General features: G+C 41.5%; 1 protein-coding gene across 4 annotated transcripts in view; it reads right to left on the reverse strand.

Moving 5' to 3' along the window:
- The window catches only part of PHACTR3 (phosphatase and actin regulator 3), a 245,832-nt gene that overhangs the window by 147,043 nt on the left and 76,731 nt on the right, over nucleotides 1–22,058 (reverse strand). For all 4 annotated transcript variants that reach the window (XM_075176787.1, XM_075176784.1, XM_075176785.1 and 1 more), the window contains 3 exons: nucleotides 11,810–11,995; nucleotides 4,305–4,569; nucleotides 1,773–2,017 (listed from right to left, as the gene is read on the reverse strand). In XM_075176787.1, the coding sequence (XP_075032888.1) occupies nucleotides 1,773–2,017; nucleotides 4,305–4,569; nucleotides 11,810–11,995 (696 nt within the window). The remainder of the gene's footprint in view (nucleotides 1–1,772; nucleotides 2,018–4,304; nucleotides 4,570–11,809; nucleotides 11,996–22,058) is intronic.

Consider the following 22,058-nt stretch of genomic DNA (forward strand, 5'->3'; position numbering starts at 1 on the left):
AATAATCAGGGCAAAACCAAGGATGACAGAGGGCAGCCCTGTCTAGTCCCATTGGTGAGGGAAATCGGGTCAGAGAGGGAACCTTGGCCCAGGGGAAAGCATACAGAGAGGATATGCATGCCAAGAATCGCTACCGAAATGCCGTAGGACTTCAGAGCACGAAACATAAAGTTTCATGAGATCCATTTAAATGCCTTTTTTTACATCTATGGCAAGCATTATCGCCGGGGAGTGGCTACGATTTATAATCTGATGAGATCTATCATCCTACAGGTATCATCCCTAGCCTGGCCACCTGGTATGAATCCAACTTGGTCATAGTGGAACAATTCCAGGAGGATTCTGTTCAATAATGTGGCCACAATCTTAGCATACAACTTAATGTTAATTGAGAAGGGAGATGGTTTTGTATCTAGCACAGTCACAGGAGTTCTTCCCTTCTTTATGAATGACCATTATTTGTGCTTCCAACATAGTCTTGCAATAGTACAGCGTTAAACAAGGAGCAGGAGTATTCTGGGGAGTCAGAATATGGAAAAAATTGTTGTAATAGGCCACAAGGAAGCCGTCCGGGCCTGGAGTCTTTGAGGCCTTCTGGGCCTTGATCACTACAGTGATCTCCTCTACAGAGATGTTGTAATTTAGCTGCTGGATAGACGGGAGAGCTTGAGGAGTTTGGCACGTTTAATAAAGTCATCTATGGCATTCTGTGATGAGCCATGGGTTGGGTTCTGACTAACTAAGTTGTATAAATTAGAGTAGAACAATTGGAACTCGCAATCTATTAACTCTGGGCTATTGATAGGGGTACCCGAGGCAGTTTTGAGCAACAGAATATTATTTTGCGAGCTACTCGTCCTCAACCAGAAGCCAAAATTCTATACACCTTATCTCTCTTCTCATACAACGTCTGCTTCAGCTGCTACAGTGCCGTAACAGTAGATTCAGAGAGAAGGGGAATCAAAGCCGACCTGACTTTAAGGAGTTTAGCTACGATTGACAAATTGGGGGACAGCTTATGTTGTTGCTCCAAGTCCTGAGGTTGGATAGCAAAAGATAAGTGCACAATTTCTTGAGTCGTGAGGACATGCTGATAAGGTGCCCCGGTATAATCACCTTATGGGCCTCCTAAAGGGTCGCCGGGGAACTGTCAGGGATATTGTGATGGAGAAAGAATTGCTCTACGAAAGATCGTAGCTGTTTGGTGAATTGTGGGTCATGAAGGAGGGAATGAGATCTGCAGATATAGGGGAATGATAGGGGAATGATCGGAACAAACCATCGGATGAACACAGGGCACTTGAAGCTTAAGTGTCAGATCGTGGCTAAGGAGGACCATGTCGATCCTAGAATACATGTTATGGACCGGGGAGTAAATTGTGTAGTCGCTTGAAGTGGGTTCCCTGATCCTCCAGGAGTCAAAAAGAAGGTGGTGCTTGAGAAGGGACGCCAATGCTTTAGATTTGTAAAAGACAGAGCGGTTGGCGGAAGTGGCAAGTAAGGCTGACCTATCAATAATCCCATCAACAAACAGATTAAAATCCCCCATCATAATCACTTTCCACCCTACTGTGCTCTTTTTTAAATTGACGATTAATCAGGCCAATTGTGTGGTGTATGGATTTTCAATATCAGATGTTATTAAACTGCTTCACCAAACATGCTCTTTAAGACAGAGGGAGTTTCAGTTTAATAACATCTGGCATGCTTTAGGCTACCAAAACCTGTCTTGAAGTTTATGTAAGTTAATTAAAATAAATTTACTAACTCACCAGAGATAACTGAAGTGTTAAGTTCATCTTCATCCTCATATAACAACACATTGTCTTTATGGCTGGAATCCCTGATCAAGTTTTCTTTGTTTTCCTCAGCTTCCTTCACTGACCCACATTTTTTCTCAGAGTACTCAACATGGGAATTAGTAAAGCCTTCTCTGCTCTTCTCAATGCTAGAGGTCCGGGATGTTCGGAACTCCACCCTCTTCTTTGGAGAAGCTTTAACTTCTCGACCATGAAAGCTGAAAAACAAAAGAAAATTTGTCACAATTCCATATTGAGGGTCCATTGTGCTCCTAAATCTTCCACCATCTTATCAATGTATCTACTATAAATATCTTCTGAGAGTAAGGGGCCAATGTATCAAAGGGAGATAAGCCCTAAATCCTGCAAGCAGGGGCGGATTGGTCATAGGCCTTACCGGGGACTTTCCCGGGAGGCCGATGACCTAATAAGGCTGCCTGTCTGTTTTTTTTATTTTTTATTTTTTTTTGATATCCTGAGACTTGTCCCTCCCCCCTGTGGCCTATTCCACAAGAAGTGGATATCACATGGGACGCGCACCATGTGACAGGTGCCGTCCCATGTGAGCAGAGAAGCACAGAGAAGCACAGCTTGGAAGTGGCTGAAAGGTAATTTTAAATCACTGTGATCTGCTTTTTGCCACTTTAATGAAATGCTTACACATCGAATTTGGAGTTCTCAGAAGACCAGTCAGATAAGTTTTATGGCCAGGCACAGTTGCTGTGACTAAAGAGTACAAGAATGGGAGTCTTTTAAAGTGCAGTATGTTTTATATAGGAAACAAGAGTCATCAAAACAATGCTTTTCTGTTAGGGCCAATGGTTACCAGGATAAACTTTTAGAACAGATAGTATAGAGGTCTTCATCTTTACTAGCCGTCTTTTCCATGGAGCTTTATTCGCTCGCAGGTACTTAGATGCCCCTGGGTCTTAAGCTCTAGCATAGTAAAAGTTTATCCTTGGCAGCCGTAGCGCAGCTGGAAAAAAGACAGGATGATAGCGGGTAGTCAGAAGTAAGCCAAGGTCAGGGGTCCGTAGCAGACAGTGTGGTCAGAAACAGGCTAAAGGTCAGGGCTGGCAGCAAGCAGGAATATCCAAAATACAAGCAGAAGTTTGAGTTCAAGTAGAATCCAAAAAAACAAAGTCAGGGGTCACAACAGGTATCAGTCAGCAGAGTATCCACAGGAGAGACAAACACAGCAGCAGGTCAGCAAACCTCAGAGAGATGGTATAACCAGCTAAACCCTCACTGCCTTATATACATATAGAGGCCAATCACAGGGCAGGAGGCACAAACAGGGAAATCAGCCTCAGAAGGCTGTTAATTATTTGGCATAATTTTGCGCACGTGCCCGGTTGCCCTTCATGTCGGGATGCAGTGTTCTAGCAACAGAGAGTCCTGACCATTGCCATGGCGACGAATGGTTCAGAACTAAAGTGACACCTTGGTTGTAATGACAATGGTCAGGACGCAGACCACATGTAAACAGGGAGTCGCGGCAGCTTGGAGAACTGCCGCGGCGCGTAACATTTTCATAATTCTGTGCACATCTGTAAACAGTGGAAAGAGCCACATCAAATTTGTGTTTAAGAAAAGGGTCATAAAACAGATGAACATACCAGCACACCCTATGCCTGATATTACAAGTAAAGGGGAGGAGTTTTTAGAAAAGAAACGAACGTTTAAAAGCCATGAAATTAATGTTTTAAAATTGTTCTCAGTCAAGATCAGGCTTTTTTCTGATTAACTGACATCCTATCCTTCCCAGGAAACTGAGAATGTGGATGTGATAGGACTGTTTTTGTTTGTATTCCTATTTTATTTTAAAAGAAAACGATGTTGCATTTAATGTTCCTGTATGTCAATTTGTTATCCATTTTTATTCAATAAGCACTGCAATTTTTTGTCATATTAACCTCCATTTAACAATGTTCTGTCTTTGTTGTCTTAACAAATTAAAGTGTCAGGCTCAGTTGTAATAATGCTATATTTAAGGCAGATAATTGTTGGATTTACAATAATTCTGATTAAATTATGTTGAGACTGTATTTTGTAAGAAAGAAGGATGTAAATGAAGACTTTCTGGGAGTTTCAGCTCTGAAACTGAATCTTACTGCTGGCAGAATCGAGTAGTTAATAGTGAGTGTGAGATATAATTTTGGGTGAGTTTAGACATGTTTAGACCGATCAGGTGGTTTTGTTTTGATTAACCAATCCACACTCACCCATCACACATGCCCAAGTAGATGCTGTCGCGACACCATTCAAGAACACTGCCTGTTCCAGTAAGGTAAGGGGAAGTAACTTCATAATTTTAGCTTTGATTGCAATTATTTTTTTTACACTCAGTCTCCACTGGTCTCCAATAAGTTTTACCTCAGCTTCACTCTACAAATAAAGACTTATCTATAAAATGTATTTTCAGCATTTTTGTCAACTAGTTCCAGGACGTCAGCCCTGTTTGACCCTCCTGACAATCCCCTCTGTTTCATTTTATATATTTACCTGTCTTGGCGATGTTTTGTAGCTAGCGCACGATGGAGCTCCTCAATGACTCGGCTGGGGGGTAAAGGCATATGCAAGGCAGGCATGTGAGGAGAGCCTGTTGGGGTGGGGGTCTGCCCCCTCACAATATGATTGTTGTTTTCCATGGCTTTCTGGCCAGACGGCTGGAAGAGATTGGTGTATCCTGAGATATGGGAGGAGCCAACAGGGGCAGAATTCTTCATGATGCTGGAGGGAGGGGAGGAGATATCTTTAATTTCTACACCTGTTGGGAGGGCAGAGAAGATAGGGAATATTTTAGAGATTGCTTATGTATTGAGACTACTCCTTGAGGCACCTCTGTGTACTGACCATCAATACAAAATAAAGGATTATAATGGGCTTTGGAAACATTTTAATTCAGGGTATTACCAGTACAGAGTCAGTGATTTATAGCAACAGTCATATATTTCATGGGAACAGCCCAAACTTCCGTGTTGAGCCTCATTACTTCACTGACTGAACAGCTGAACAAGACAAACTCTTCTGATTCCTTCATAGAAAATAGTTAAATAAATTATTTTTAATAAAGCATTTCTAACAAAAGCATAATACAATACTATACATAATATATTTTCAATTTAACATTAACAATCCATCCAAAGGTTCACCCACAAAAACATTGTTTTTAATTCCCATAGTCAAGTACATGTCTTCTTAGTTATTACAATAGCCTTTAAAGTTTATGCAAGAGCGAAGTGATATCAATGAAAATTTGTACAAAATGAAAAATCGTGAATCCAAAAAAAAACAGGGTAAGATAGGTAAAAAAGGAGACAAAGGAAAACAAAAATGGGAGGATGATAATTATTAGAAACTTCTGGCACACACTTAAGTACGGATGTAATCCAAATCAAAACACAGGGTGTCACAGTGCTGGTTGACCACAGGACAGGACCACATGGGCGTGGCAGCTGTCAGAGACATATAATGTCCAACCAAGCCACTTAATCCTGAGAGGACAGATCGTGAGGGACAAAGCTGATGTCAATGGGTTGGAGAAAGTAGACTTGTGAGGGATAAAGCCGAAGTTGATAAGTAGGCTAAACAAAACTCTTTGAAGCACCAGCAGAGAAATGTCATTCCAAACTTTCCTTGTGCAAAGCTTTTTATGATTGTGGGCCTCATAAGGGCTACATACAGGTATTATTCCTAATTGACTTAACCTTCGGCAGATGCTGATTGCAGTCTGAAATAAAGAGTGTACTGTTGTCAGTGTTGACAGTGGACTGCTACCTGTTGTCTGTAGCTAGTATTGCAATGGATCCTCACAAGTTGCAATTGTCAGTGTTGATGGTGCACTGCCATCTGTCATCTGTCGTTGGTATTGTGGCAGTTCCTCACAGTGCCCACCCCATTAGGAGCAGACTCCAGATGCGACCCACTAGGCTTGACAGGATGAAGTCTGAAGAATTTCGGTAGCAGAGCAGACCAAAGCCCTTTCAGTGCACGAGGTACTGCATGTTTCTCTCGGATTTGCGGAAGTCAATGATCAATTGAATAATGTATTACTGTTCCTCTAATGAAGGAGGACCACCTTTTATCTTGGAAATGGTTCTTTCACTATCAGTTTCATAAGTAAGATATAAGACACGGAGTAGATCTGAAGGAAGGTGAAAGTTCTAGCCTGCATTCTACGGATATATCTTCCGCCTGCCATACTTTATCACCCACTGAGAACAATGGCCCATGCAATCTTCTCTTGTCCACAAACCTTTTTTGCTTACATACACCACTGTACTCAGCCTCTCATGTAGTGTACCACAGTCCCTGGAGATCATGGTTGTCTGGAGAAGAAGCCCCAGAGGGGGCATGGGATGACAGGATAATCGCCAGTTGGAAACTGTGGTTAAAGTAGAATGGGTAGTAGTGAAATTACCAGTCCCTTACAGAAGGCCCTCCAAAACTTAGCCATAAGCTAAACCACTGAGTGGGACACAATTTCTAAGGGAAGTCCATGCAGCTGGAAAACCTCTTTAGTGAAGATTTGGGAGAGTTGGAGTGCAAACGGCATGTTCTAAGGCCATGATGTGGACTTGTTTGGAGAAGCGATCCACTATCTTGAAGATGGTGGTGTTAACTTGGAAGCTGAGAAGGTCAGTAATAAAATTCATAGAGACATGGGTCCATGCCCTCTGCGGAATGGGCATGGATATCAGTAGTCCAGAGGACAGGGTCCATGACACCTTGGTACGTGCACAGATATTGCATGATTGGATGAAGGAGGCAACATCTTTTCTTATAGTCAGCCACCAGAATTCCCTGAGAACAAACTTGATTGTTTTTCTGATGCGACTTTCCAGCGACACTGAAGAGGTGGCCCAGAATGAAACCTGCAGATATAATGGCTCACTCCATGATGCATCATTTACTAGAGAATTGCCAGAAGAGTGCATTGGCCTCAACATTGCTGGATTAAGGCCAGTATATTATGAATCAAACCTTGTTAAGAATAGTGTCCACCATGCTCTTTGTCTCCTGAATAAACTGTAGGTTCTTGTGGTTGGTAAGGATAGAGAGAAGATGTCTCCCCTCAGTGAGGGCTATCCTCTTTGAAAATAAGGCAGAGGCATGAAGGACATCTTTGTTGTCATTCTGGGAGAGCATGGCTCATGCTCCAATCAGGGATGTATCAATTCCAAGTGTATAGTCCCTATTTGGCTTAAGATCCGGAGCATTGAGTGAAAAGATGTTTCAAAGTGTCAAAAGTCTATTGTGCTTGTGAAGTCCATGGGCCTAAGGCATTAAGGAAAGTAAGGTAAAAAAAGGAGTAAATGTTCACTGGGATAAACCGTGTTACAATGCAAGGGGTGCAAATGAGTTTATTGTTTTGCAAATAAGTTAAATACTGGCTTTTTTCATCTAACACACAAATACTTGATAGCTTTATTTTTCACTGACATTTAAAGTTGATCTAGGACAGTGTTGGCTAACCTGTTACACTCCAGGTGTTGTGAAACTACAAGTCCCAGCATGCCGTTCCAGCAATAAGCTGCTATATATTGGCAAAGCATGCTGGTACTTGTAGTTTCACAACACCTGGAGTGTCACAGGTTAGCCAACATTGATCTAGGACATGCCCTACCCCAAATATAAATCTGTCCCCGTATTTTAAATTTACCTCCCCCTCCAATGCAACATGTTTTGCCAAGGTACAAAGTTACTCCTTTTTTATGATTTGCTCTCCTTAATGACTCAGCCCCCATGTGTCCGTAAGAGTCACTTTTTTGTCAAGGCTACTCTTTTTGGAGAAAATGTCTGTAGCAGTTGCTAAACACCAAACGCCCCTGGATTACCTTGATACCAAAGGACACCAGCTGAGAGCTTCTCTAGTTCCATTCCTATGCCCTGTGTTGAAATGATGTATCCCAAAAAGAAACAATACTGCTTAGTGTCAAGTAGTCGACTATTCAGGAGCCTCTGTAATACCTTGCTCATGTGGTTGTGAAGTTCCTTGAGAGTGCTTAATCAATGGAATAAAATAATAAAGTACAAATCTGGTCAGTAAACTGTAACTGATCTGATAATTTGTTCTATATACACTGGTATAGTAATAACAATGACAGTTTAAAAGTCCAGGTGTTGACTGTAACACCAACAAACAGACAAGCTGTAATCAAATTGTTGACTAAAGTATGGAGCATTTTTAAGTGGATAAACGATGGTCAGGTTCAATGCCAAGTTCTGGTATATAGGTAATAGATGATAAGAGATCATATTTAAAACCATAGTCATAGCCATGAGTAGGGATAAACGATGGTCAGATTGAAAGCCATGGTCTAGTATACAGGTAGCAGATAAACAAACAAATCCGGGGTCTAATACACAGGTAGCACATAAGCTGTTGTCAAAGGTAAAGCAAAGGTCTGGTATACAGGCAGTGCAAAAAAAGTGGTCAGAGGTAAAAGCCATGGACACAGGTTTCAGATAAACTGTGATCAGTTTTACAGGTAGTAGATAAGTGTTGGTCAGCAGTAAATCAGAAGGTCTGTTACAGAGGCAGTGGATAAGCAGTGGTCAGAGATAAAAGCCAAGGTCTGTTACATTGGGAAACACACAGCCTAGAAAGGCTAGCCACTGGTATGACGAGACTCAATAATCAGGCAATTTCCAAACTCCCGTTGCCAGATACTTATACCCACAGTTATGTGCCCAGCACCTATGATGACATCACTGCCCATTCAGGAAAACCATTTCCTCTGTGAACTGGCACTACATTTACAAAGATTTGGATCTCTGCATAATATGTTGATCGCTATTCACACAACTCCTATTACTGCAGTGCCCCTGCCTGGACACCAATGTAGCAATTGTATGTTATTTGACTTTTGTAAGAACTGGCCTTCATAGTCTTGTTGGTTACCACAGTTTCTAGGTCATTGGCATGATCTTAAGAAACAAAGGTAATTTCATCTTGCAAGCAAAGTCCAAATATATGAAATTCTCCATATCTTAATAATCTAAGAAGGCCTCTGAGCCTACAAAGGAAGCCCCCAAGGAGAGGACGTTGAACAACTTAAACTGAAGAAAGGAACGTGGAGAAAGATTTGTCCTAATGGTCATTAAACTCCTCTCCTTTTTCCGCTGAGCAAAAGTGCTTCACGACATCTAAGATATTTCCAATTCTGAGAACTTTTTAATCAGCTGGACTTGGTGGTCACAAAAAAAAAACATCTGCCCATCTCTTAGCGTCAAGTTCTCTCATTCTGAGGCCAAGGCATCCTCCCTAGCTGCATAGGCTCCTTGAAGCTCTCAACTGGCAGCACAAGTCATCGGTGGCTAGTGAACAGGAAATGGTGAGAAACCGTCTCTTTCCATTGGAGCCGATGCTCCTGAATGCGAGTGTCAAGTTGAATGCATATTGTGAGGAGTCCCTCCAGGGAGGTGGGAAGGTCCCAGCAGGTGAGCTTGTCTTTAATGGAGTCAATCAACTTTGAAAAGGTGGAAAGCATTCCATCTGGACTTGGCTCACAATTTAATGACATACTAAAGGACTATCTTTATTTGATCTGGGCCAGTCTTGTGGATGCACTGGCGATGCGACCTGGAGAGTTCATTTCAAACTTCTTTCTGCTACACATCAATGGGTCATTCTTTTGTGGAGTAATATCTGGCCAGTCAGCAGGGATATGACATCTCCCATTATGATGTGCTCTGTGGGGAATGATGCTGTTTGTAGTTCAAATTGCAAGTGAATCTGGGCCATGAATACCCAGCACCTTTCAGGATTGTTTCGTCAGGTTATTGAGGTAGCTGACCAACAACTCATATTGAGCATCAGCCGCAAACCTGCTTGTTTTAGGATGATAATTACGCCTTTGTATATCTCTGAGCGGTGTTGTAAAGCACCACACCACGGCTCTACCTCAGCATAGTTCATGTTATATCATAAACATAATGTCACAGCACTGGACAAAGCTGTAATCGATGAGCTGAAGAAGGTAGAATGTTAATGGATAAAGTTGTAGCAGATGGGTTGAAGAATGGAGTATAGTGAGGTACAAAGCTGAAGTTGATAAATAGACAAACAAAACAAGACTCTTTGATGCACCATCTGAGAAAAGAAATTTTAAACTTTGCTCGTTCAACATCTGGGAGGAGCGAGAGCCTGCATTCAGGTAAGGTCTCTAATTGACAAGGAATAAAAATGGGAATTGGGCATTAGAGAGAGAAGTAAGATGGAGAGTGATAAAAGTAAACAGTGTTTTTGGCATCAAGAACTTGTCCTCTTCTATTGGAGACTAAGTTTGATGGACGACTGTTTTAAAGTAAGGTTGAGTCAAAAAGGAAGCTCAGCAACCCGTATTAATTAAGTGTACTTTTCACCTATATATGGTGGAAGCTGCCATGTAGTGGGCCCAACCACTATTCAAGATAATGCAGTCCATCAATTTAACAGTAATGGCACAGTGATGTCAAACACTCCTTGTAATGAATGGATTGTGCAGCCCAAAAAATGGCTGCCTTATATGTGCTTAGTTTAGATGATGGGTACTCTTTATTACTTTGAACAAAATCTACATTTTAATATATCCTTCACTAGGTCATTTAGTTTCCAACAGCCTGAATCCTTTGTCTGTGGAAGATCATTGTAACAGAGTGAGTCAATAAATACAACATAGACACAAAGCCTGATAATGTCAAAGATGCAGAACTTGAATTTCAGATAAAACAAGACATTGGTCAGTGGATTTTTTGCAAATTATAACCCAGGAGGCAAGTACTCAGCAAAGGTCCACGATCAGCGGCCCATGCCTAAAATGTAGTTTCAGATATAGACTTCATTGGTTGATTTATCAGATGGAAAAAATACATTTTGCTGGAGAAAACAGGTGTTAGCCATTCCCTTAGCTCAACCTCCAGGTGTGCCCCAATTATAGGGAGATTGTTGCTGCTCACCTTTAGCACCATTTTGCCCAGCTATTCTGCTATTTATAATTTACATAGAAGGACACACACTTGGGATAGAGAAGAGTAGGGAGTCCAAGTACAGTCACTTGAGTCACATGTCCTCTACTGACCAGTGTAGGGGTGAATCACAGTCTGTTACATTTGAGCAGACTGAGTTCTTTAGTTCATGTAGATTCATGTACCCCTTACTGTAGGTCAGGCCAAGCTAATAGGATTTATACTGCACACCATCTGTTACCAGTCCTGCGGAGTGATGACTGAGTATGTGCAGAATTTGTGGCCAGCTACATATAGATAGATAGATAGATAGATAGATAGATAGATAGATAGATAGATAGATGGAAAATGTGTGCTACATATAACATTATCTCTATTGCTGTTGGGTTATAGGTAGGCACAGAGATATGTAAATTGAAAGGTCATTAATTATACCTTCCCCGAACATCTGACCAGAAATGTAGTAAGTGGCATAAACTTTACCTGGTACCTGTTGGCATCACTGAATACTGTGGAATCATATGATGCAAAACACTAGTGTAGGTCCCTGCCTTTCACTCACAACTACTTGCCTTAGTTCCACATGTTTTTGAGCAAAAATGAAGCCTGATTTTTTCTGTTCTGTAGGCAGCAGACAGTCAGTGACAACCTTGGTTCCAGTGTGGTGGGCTAAGAAAGCGCATTTAATTCTAAGTTTGGAACATAGATATATATTGAAGGTCCAGTACAAAATGATGGTAGTTGTATCAGTCACAAACTAAATATTGGTCCTACAGAGCTCCTGTAGGCTGCGGGACCATTGTAGGACCAATACTGTGCTGCTGGGCCTAGGCACCTTGCAGTCACATAAAACTCTACTAGATACACCAGCTGGATGTCGACCCAAAACTTTCCATATTAGTCCAGCCTGAGGGAACACTTGCCCAAGACCCAGATTGGCCCTGACATTAATGGAGCATATGAAAATCATTAGAAGGTTTTGGCAGACCTGATGAATGTGACCTATAGAATTAGCTCTGGTGGTGGTTTAGGAGGTGGCACATAAAAGATTCCAGTACCTGGCACACACTGGTTCCCCCAAGAAGATTCATTTGGCTGGGGCATTGGAAGTAGTGGCGTGCTGTTGATGAGAGTTGTCTTTCTCTCCAGTGTGGGGGATTCCAGAGATTCAGTAAGCAGTAAGGCTTGTAATGTCTTCTCCACAGAGTCCTTCAGCTCTTCTTCTAACAACATCTGAGCTTTACCTGAGATAATAGATACAAGGGAGCATGAGAAGCAGTTTCAAATACTTTTCTCTAACAGAAGACACAGGTGTCCGACGCAAGGGAAATAAGACATCCTCTGATTAGTATTGCACATAGTGATTTCCTTATAATATTCCCAACACAATACTATTTGATGAAATATAACAATGAAAAAGAGGGCAGGATTTTAAATAAATAAAATGGTTAATAAAGTAGTGAGGAATGTTCATGAATGTGTTTGTGTGTGGGGGGGAGGGGGGGGGGCTATATTGCATATAACAAATCTGTCCCACTGATTAGTATATAAGCCCTTTGTCATCACTATTTTCTCTGTGAGGTTGAATGGTAGTGTAGATAGATAATGGAGTCTAGCAGCCATGTTGTGCATTGTAGTGTCTTATTATATGAATTTATTCGAGAATGCGGTGAATAGGTTTTTGCAGAATGTACTTCCTGTCATCACGAACACCTCTACGCATAGCACTCTGGAGGTCAGGACCAGTTTCTGGGCAGAGAAGGGAAAATCTATTTGCCTTTCATGGTTCTAGCCTCAGCCTTGTTGGATATGAAAGTTATTAGCTTAATGTTATGAAATTTTCACATTAATGGGGTGCACTGAGAATCTTCTGTTCACTGCAACCATGCACAATGAGTTTGCCCAGAATCCAGTTTTAACTCTTAACATTCCAGTATTGTTCAGCTCTAACAGTTCTTTCCATGTAAATGAATTCAGAAATGGAAAGCCTGGGATACCAGGGGTGCCAGCAGTGATCAGAGCTCCCAACCACCAATGGAAAAAATTAGCACATAATTAAACAAATCTCTCAGTGCTAACACACCAAAGAGAGGAAGAAGCATTATTATCTTTATTAGGTACAAATAATTTTGCATCCTAAAATCCTCACTACAGAAATAAATACTTATGCTTGCAACCTGCCAAAAGAACAAATAGTCTATTTCTAAGTTGATATAATCAATTAAGCATAAAAAAGGCACACCCTACTCATTCCACCAATAATGTCCATAATGGATTTGAACTCTGCATAACAATTCAGTTCATTATAAACATGATAACAACATGGTGAAAAGCATACAAATTTAAAAGGGGAGACAGAACATAAAATAAACATATATAAATCAAATATGCATTTCATCGAAAAAAGTCCCAATATTAAGGCATGCTCAAAATTAACCATTTTCAATAGAACATTTTTATGAGGACCTGATATCTACAGACATGGCCTACAATTTTGAGAATGACATAAGTATTGGTTTTCACAAAGTTTGCTGCTTCAGTGTTTTTAGACCTTTTGGTCAGATGTTGCTATGGTATAGTGAATTAAAATTACAATTATTTTAAAAGTGGCAAAGGCTTTTATTGACAATTATATTAAGTTTATGCAAAGAGTAAATATTTGCAGTGTTGACCCTTCTTTTTGAAGACCTCTGCAATTCGCCCTGGCATGCTGTCAATCAACTTCTGGGCCACATACTGACTAATGGCCGCCCATTCTTGCCTAATCAATGCTTGGAGTTTGTCAGAATTTGTGGGTTTTTGTTTGTCCATCTGGCTCTTGAGAATTGACCACAAGTTCACAATGGTATTAAGGTCTTGGGAGTTTCCTTGCCATGGACCCAAAATGTTGATGTTTTGATTCCAGAGCCACTTAGGGGCTCCATCATGCTGGAAAAGGCATTGTTCATCACCAAACTCTTCTTGGATGGTCGGGAGAAGTTGCTCTTGGAGGATGTTTTGGTATCCATGGCTGTGTTCTTAAATTGTGAGTGAGCCCACTCCCTTGGCTGAAAAGCAACCCCGCAGATGAATAGTCTCAGGATGTTTACTGTTGCAGACCGTTCTCTCTCGGCCTCTCTGGCTTTGTCCTCAATTGGCATAACACAGGACTGATGGTAGCGTTCACTTTTCCTTCTTCAGACAAGAATTTTTCCAGATGCCCCATACAATCTGAAAGGGAATTTATCAGAGAAAATGACTTTACCCCAGTTCTCAGCAATCCAATCCCTGCACCTTGTGCAGAATATCAGTCTGTCCCTGATGTTTTACCTGGAGAGAAGTGGCTTCTTTGTTGGCCTTCTTGACACCAGGCCACCCTCCAAAAGTCTTCGCCATCCCTGAGCAAACTCTGCACTGGTGGTGCCCCAATCCCACAGCTGAATCAACTTTAGGAGATGGTCCTGGCGCTTGCTGGATGTTCTTGGGCGCCCTGAAGCCTTCTTCACATCTATTGAACCTCTCTCCTTAAAGTTCTTGATGATCCGATAAATGGTTGATATAGGTGCAATCTTAAGAGTAGCAATATCTTTGCCTGTGAAGTCCTTTTTGTGTAATACAATGATGACTGCACGTGTTTCCTTGCAGGTAACCATGGTAAACAGTGAACAATGATTTCAAGCACCACTCTCCTTTTAAAGCTTACAGTCTGTTATTGTAACTCAGTCAGCATGACAGAGTGATCTCCAGCCTTGTCTTCGTCAGCACTCTCACCTCTGTTAACGAGAGAATCACTGACGTGAAGTCAGCTGGTCCCTTTCTGGCATGGCTGAAATGCAGTGGAAATGTTGTTTTTGGGATAAAATTTATTGTCATGGCAAAGAGGGACTTTGAAATCAATTGCAATTCATGTGATCACTCTTCATGAATTTCTGGAGTATATGCAAATTGCCATCATAAAAACTGAGGCAGCAGACTTTGTGAAAAATAATATTTATGTCATTCTCAAAACTTATGGCTATGACTGTACATTGGAATTTTTATGCACAATTGATATTCAATATTGACTTTTATTGGAAAATTCTGTAGTGTGTACCCAGCTTACGTGTTATCTACAACTATTTTACTAACGACTAAAAAAAACAAAAGTTCCAATCAGCATGCCGATTCATCCGTACGCATTATACATGTTTTAAAAGTTTTACCCTCAGATACGTGCTCTTTGTCATAACCATCTGCTGTAAAGGTCACTACTGTCAACTCTATAGAGATCTTGATCATGAGTGTATACACACTGCAGGATTGGAAGGATTTTGTTCCATAGCTGAACGAGATTTATAGTTCTGCCGAGCAATCAAATGAAACGACGACTGGTACTTTGGAATTACTGTTGTTCATCATGTAAGTATACACACTAATATGATATCTGCTCGAATGGTTGTTTATCGGGTGATTGGCCCGATAATTAGCTAAAAAACCTGTAGTGTGTACCCAGTCTTATGGATTTATTGGTGGAATTAGTGATATAGTATCTGTGTATGCTTAATTTATTGATTATATGTAAATATGTTTGTTCTTTGGCAGATTGTTAGGGTAAGTATTTATTTCTGCAATAAGGAATGTTTATCAGGGTTTTAATGTATGCAAAAAAAAATTCTTAAGAATTTTGATTGATGTCTTAGCATCTTGGTTATTCTAAGACCTGTAATTAATTTGTATATTAGTATTGGTATGTTAATACTTAGATTGGTGTTTATAGTTACGTCGTAGAGATACATCTATATGAATATGACATGTTCAGTATGTCAATTTTCAGATGTACTGTACTATTTACACTAGTTGTATTAATGTAGTATATACAACTAATGAATTCTGAAAATATGAATACATGCTTTTTAAAAGTTAATTCTTCTAGCGCTGCTCAAAAAAAAAAAAGGTTGACATATGGATTCAATAAAACCAAACCAGCCGATCATTCTCTGCCTCCGCTTTGGCACAGACCTATTTTATCTAATGTTAAATTCAGGCCTGTATATAAGTATGTGTGTGTCTAGTTATTTTTATAGATGTCATGTGTGCATCTACAGACTAGGGGCCTGATTCATTAAGGATCTTAAATGAAGAGGTATCTTATTTCAGTCTCCTGGACAAAAGCATGTTACAATGCAAGGGGTGCAAACTAATTTTCTGTTTTGCACATAAGTTAAATACTGACTGTTTTTTCATGTAGCACACAAATATCAACTTTAAATTTCAGTGTACAAATAAGCTATCAAGTATTTATGTGCTACATGACAAAACAGTCAGTATTTAACTTATGTGCAAAACAGAAAACAAGTTTGCACCCCTTGCATTGTAACACGGTTTTGTCCAGGAGATTGAAATAAGATACTAATTCATTTAAGATCGTTAATAAATCAGGCCCTAGATCAACAGGGCATATTTAAAGATTCTGCTTATTAAAAGGCGAGAAGCCCTATCTCTGCCGGAGTGTCAGAATCACTAGGTGGAATTGATGATACCTGCCAGCAGTTGGCGCTACTGAGTACTGAGGCGCGGAGTCTAACACGCCCCTGGTTTTCACCAGGAACCCCCGCAAGGTGGTATGGACTTCGCTGCAAGGGACGTGCAGGTCGCTGCCCTCAGTATCAGTCAGCTGGCGAGGGAACAATTGAGGCAGTGGTGACAGCCCACCAGTAGGCAGGATGGAAGAGTAGTCAGCAAGCCGGGTCAAAACCAGAGGAATGGATATAGTCAAATCAGAATCAGGAGAATGGTCAGGAAGCCGTGTCAATACCAAATATCACTCTAAGCCAGAATCAGGAACCAAAGGAGAAGTCAAGAACAAGTCGGGGTCAGAATCCAAATAACAGCAACACAGGAACAAACGCTGGAGCAAGGCTGAAGACCAAACACTCTGGCACTAGACATGTGTCAGAGGCTGCTTTATATACCCATTGTGCCTCCTGATTGGGTTAGGGAGATTTTGGCAGTAAGACATGCTGGCTGCAGACGGGTGAGCAGAGATAGCGTCCCGCTGCTAGGCAACAGGACGTGAGAAGGTGCAGGCGTCCGTCTCCTGCACCAAGTGTCAGTGCGGAGACGGCGCCTGACACGGAGATAGGGCATCGCTCTAAACATTAAGGGGTCACCACTGCCAAATAGCTGTCGTCAGCAGTAAAATTCTCCTGGTCTCTTTGGTGATAGCTTCCAAGCTTCTCAGGATGGCGATAACAGAGTAAAATGAAGTAAAAAAAATGCCTATTCTTAGAATAAAACAATTTTTTCAATGGACAGTATTTTTAAAAATGTATTTTTTATATATATTTTAACCTGTTTTTTGGTTATTTTTAATTTTAGCTAGTGAAACTGAAAGCTCATGAAAAACTGTTAAAGAATATCAACCTTAGCACCAGATCTTTATAAATGGACCCCGATAATTATGTCCATAAGGTTCAATGTTCTCCTAGCCTGCAGTTTTGTTTGGAGAAAGTAAGCTCTCAGGAGCACATGTATGGACACAGACAAAAACAAATCTTCAACCGAGGGAAGATTCAGAACTTCTTAGCAATACAGTTGTATATATATATATATATATGTATATACAGATATAGCACAATTGTTTATTTCAAGAGGTACAATCTAGATCCCAAACTGTGCAGGATGAGCTGGATTGTAACAAACTAACCCTATCCACTCAATAATAACTGAGCTGCCCCCAGAGCTGCCCCCCTGCACTGGAATGACCTCCCTCGCTCCATCCGTCTCTCTCCCAACCTGTGCTCCTTCAAACAGGCACTTAAAACCCACCTGTTCCTCAAAGCCTACCAACCATCCACCTAACGCCTTATCCACTCTTCTCATTCTCCCTCTCTCCCCTGGCCCATCTCTTCTCTCCCCCCTGCTTCACTGGCTCCCTTTTGTGCCTGTTTTTGTTTCACCCTCCCTTAGGATGTAAGCTCTTATGAGCAGGGCCCCCCTCCCCTCCGTTCTCCATACCGATTCTTTCGCTCTGTCTTTACTCCATATGACTTCCTGGAGTTCCTGAAGCTTTGGTACTTTGTGTTTATTGTTCTGTACTTTGTCACCCTGTTTTGTACTACTGTTTGTACTGTGTACGGCGCTGCGGATACCTTGTGGCGCCCAACAGATAAATGATAATAATAATAATAATAACACTATTAAAATATAGCGTGATTAGAGGTGCATGGAGTATTGATGCTCTCTGTGACAAGTGTTTGATCATGTTGTTTATGGATCCAAATATGCTATATCTTCATACACAATTTCCACTTTGCCCCTCCCTTTCCATCCTGAGTAATGTGCTCTCTGTCACGGGCACTAGGAGTCTTTACCCAGGGATCACCAGGTGATGGACTTACCAGAGCAGTATAGATGGTAATATGGTACTCTGGTAGCGGGGTGATCACGGAACAGGAGACAGCAGATGGTAGAGAATGCTCGTGGAAAGTCTATGACTAGCAGCACTGGTAATATATAGGTAGTAGTACACGAAGAACTGAATGGACAAAGGAAACGTGAGGGTAGTCAGTGGTCTGCGGTAGCAAGTTGTACCACTGCTATAGTGAGGAGGAATGTCCAGAAGCAACGAGGAGGTGATGAGAGTCAGCGGTCTGCGTTTAGCAAGTTGTACCGCTGTCTATGTGAAGGAATGGAATCCAGGTGGAGGTATCCGGGAAGTCAGTGGTCTGCGTTAGCAAGTTGTACCACTGCTATGTGAAACGATACTGGAAACAGGTGACTCAGGAAACAGGGAACAGTGGTCTGCCTCTAGCAAGTTGTACCACTGAATATATATGTGAGGAGGAGCACGGGGAGAGAATGCAATACAGAGTATACACGGGCACACTGAACTTGACCCCACGATGATATGCACAATATAGTAATGACTGAACAGCACTGCACAATAATACAAAGTCACAGGAACTATCCGGGCAAAAGGTAACACAGTCAAATGATGGCAATAGTCTCAGCGGATAGTAAACTCCAGAGGAGAACAACTCAGTCCAGCAAGATATGCAATACACCAGCACAGTCAATGAGAAGTATGCATACCGTGGTTCAGGAGCAGGCTGTCAGACAGGAGTGCAGAGATACCTGAACGGCTGGAGGCCGGCAGGATGCGAAGTCCCAGGAGGGTAGAAGCGGTAATCAAGTAGGTGCAGCGCACAGGTAGGTAGACCAGCAGGGATAGAAACAAATACTCAGGAAGCAGTAGTATATAGAACTGGACACCTGGAGAACACTGAAGAGTAGAGATGGTCTAGACGAGATGAAAGCAGCGAGGCGTTGATCCGATGCAGACTGGGGAGTTGACACAGGCAGGAACACTGTAGAAGCACGGAGAGCGGATCAGCTGGCTGCAGACACGAGTAGAACTGAAGGGTAGCGGCAAGCAGGACACTGCAGGTACACGGAGGTAGCGGATAGGAATCAGCAGGTGCAGTCACGATGAAACACAGGAGAGTTGAAGTGAGCTGATAACTGTAGTGCACGGAGGCAGCGGATAGGAATCAGCTGGTGCAGTCTCGATGAAACACAGGAGAGTTGAAGTGAGCTGATAACTGTGGTGCACGGAGGCAGCGGATAGGAATCAGCTAATACAGTCACGATGAAACACAGGAGAGTTGAAGTGAGTAGATAACTGTAGTGCACGGAGGCAGCGGATAGGAATCAGCTAATACAGTCACGATGAAACACAGGAGAGTTGAAGTGAGTTGATAACTGTAGTGCACGGAGGCAGCGGATAGGAATCAGCTAATACAGTCACGATGAAACACAGGAGAGTTGAAGTGAGTTGATAACTGTAGTGCACGGAGGCAGCGGATAGGAATCAGCTAATACAGTCACGATGAAACACAGGAGAGTTGAAGTGGTCTGGAAACCACAGGGGTAGAAGTGGTCTGGAAACCACAGGAATCAGCTGAGCTGAATACACGAGGAAACACAGGAACACCTTCAGAGACTCATGGGGAATGAGACTCCAAGATCAGGCCACGAGGTATGGAACTCAGGTGCTATAAATAGGGAGTGTTGCCTGATCAGCCAATTAACTAAAAGGAACCTGAACAGAAGGTTTGAAAGGGCTGCACATGCGCAGACCCTCAGGATGGTGGGCGGCCACGGTTCCTAAACACCGGGAAGAAGCACTCACAGTCTGGTGAGTGACACTCTCACACCTTGGCCAGGGCATTGAATATAGATATATAAATTACTGAGCCTGAAATAGATCAGTTCCTTTCTTGTTACTATTAGTGAGTTGTGCAAAAACTATTTTCTCTTGTGATCTTACAGGCTGGTGTCGTTAGACGTGTGACTGGCCCAGAGCGTTCTCTGGGTTACACATATTATGATTAATGTGGATAACTACATGGCTAGGTTAATCAGGTGGAAAAGAAAGTCCTTGCAGATTTTGGAGCATAAGAGAACATAATCTAACGGTATTGTGTGAATTGCTGGAGGGCTCAGATCTGTTACTTTACAAAGAGAATAAAGGAAACATCTAAGCTGGAGAAAACTAGTCTTTACAGAGTCCAGTTCCATGCCATGTAGATGGTAGAAAGAGTCCTGGTTGTTTAAAGAGGAAATTTACTGGTTGTTACAACATAGTTGATTGGACAAGCTGCAGAATTTTGCAGCCCATCTTATTAAGCCCTGCTTAATATTGGGACAAACAGAGTGCGGGTATCCCAGAACTGCCAAAGGGACCCTCACGTCTTTACTTTTTGGGGAAGCAGAGAACTGTATCCAAAAACTGCAAGGAATCTAGAGTTCTGCTTCAAGGTGCATTTGAGGCAGCTATTTTGAGAATGTGGCCTAGTCATTCACATCACAGACGTACAAAGTGATCTGATGGGCTGAATTCTCATGTATACTGGTTCAGCCCATAAAATGGTTGCATAGACACATTCCGTGATAGTCTGGATAGACACATTCCGTGATAGTCTGGATAGACACATTCCGTGATAGTCTGGATAGACACATTCCGTGATAGTCTGGATAGACACATTACGTGATAGTCTGGATAGACACATTACGTGATAGTCTGGATAGACACATTACATGATAGTCTGGATAGACAAATTCTGTGATGTTCGCAGAAAGCACTTTCAGAATTATTTAAATGAGATTAAGGGTTGGAGTGGACTTTGTTCTTATAAATCATATTATCTCTTTAAAAGCCATTATTCTACCCCTTCCACGTTACTTAAAATTGTGGTAGTGGAGGGGGTTTTAATGTGCAACCTTGTTTGAGTTGTTTTTTCTGGGGAACAACTGTGATCACCAAAAATATATATGGAAACCAGGACATACACTAAGATAGACAGTTGGGAGGGATCCTCTTTTTTTTTTTTTACCATTCCTCAAAAAAGTTTACTCCCTTAGCATATGTAGTGATTACTGAGGTTGAAATCTAACCAAATTAGTTACTTCAATTGTGTGATTCAGCACCATATGATTTAGGCCTGACCCATTGATTGAGGGGTATTACTTCATGCCAGGATATAAATCAGGATCAACTGAGATGCTCTATAATAAGCAACCAGATTCAGAATCCCCAAGTCCTCACTGGCTACAGGCCTAAACAGTGTAGATGTCCACACACTGTGCTATCTGTTTCCCCAAATAAATGGAAACATCACAGGTTGAAATGTGAAGCATGTGACAGTCTGGAATCCAAAACAGGTAACATTGTAAAAATGTACAATATTTTAGGAAGGAAAAGCATTTTAGCATTTTAATTACTGTCACATAACTAATTCTATAAAACCAAATACTTCCAGACCTTTGCTAGGTTTTGTAATTCTAGACAATTGCATCTGTCTAGAATTGCTATAAACAGCGACCTTCACACCTAGATAGTCTAAATAATCTCCACTGGACTTCAGCTTACCATTCAAGACAGCTGGGAAATTAAGCTCCATGACCAATAACCAGTAACTTCAGTTATTGTAGCAAATTTGGTAAGGAGCACATAACAGGGAGGAAAAAAGGAGGAAAGGATATGGGAAAGAGGAAAGGGAAAGCAAGGAAAATATATGAGGAGTGTATATTCCAATGCACTGTGTTGAAAGTTTTTTCTTTGTCAAGTATCGTAGCTTTCATAGGTGTCTGAGAGTCTCTTGCTATTGTCAACACTCAACCCAGTCGTATCTGGATGAATCATTTTGGGTAGAAAACGGCTCACATGTTGAGCCAATTTTGCAGGAAAAAAAGGTTTAAATCTGTGTTAATAACAAAAATAGCAATAGAAGTCTATAATATTGTACCAAAGTATAATCCTTTTCCATCAAGACTGTGGGCTGTCAG

The sequence above is a fragment of the Mixophyes fleayi genome, chromosome 6, assembly GCF_038048845.1.
Source record: "Mixophyes fleayi isolate aMixFle1 chromosome 6, aMixFle1.hap1, whole genome shotgun sequence".
Taxonomy (NCBI): domain Eukaryota; kingdom Metazoa; phylum Chordata; class Amphibia; order Anura; family Limnodynastidae; genus Mixophyes; species Mixophyes fleayi.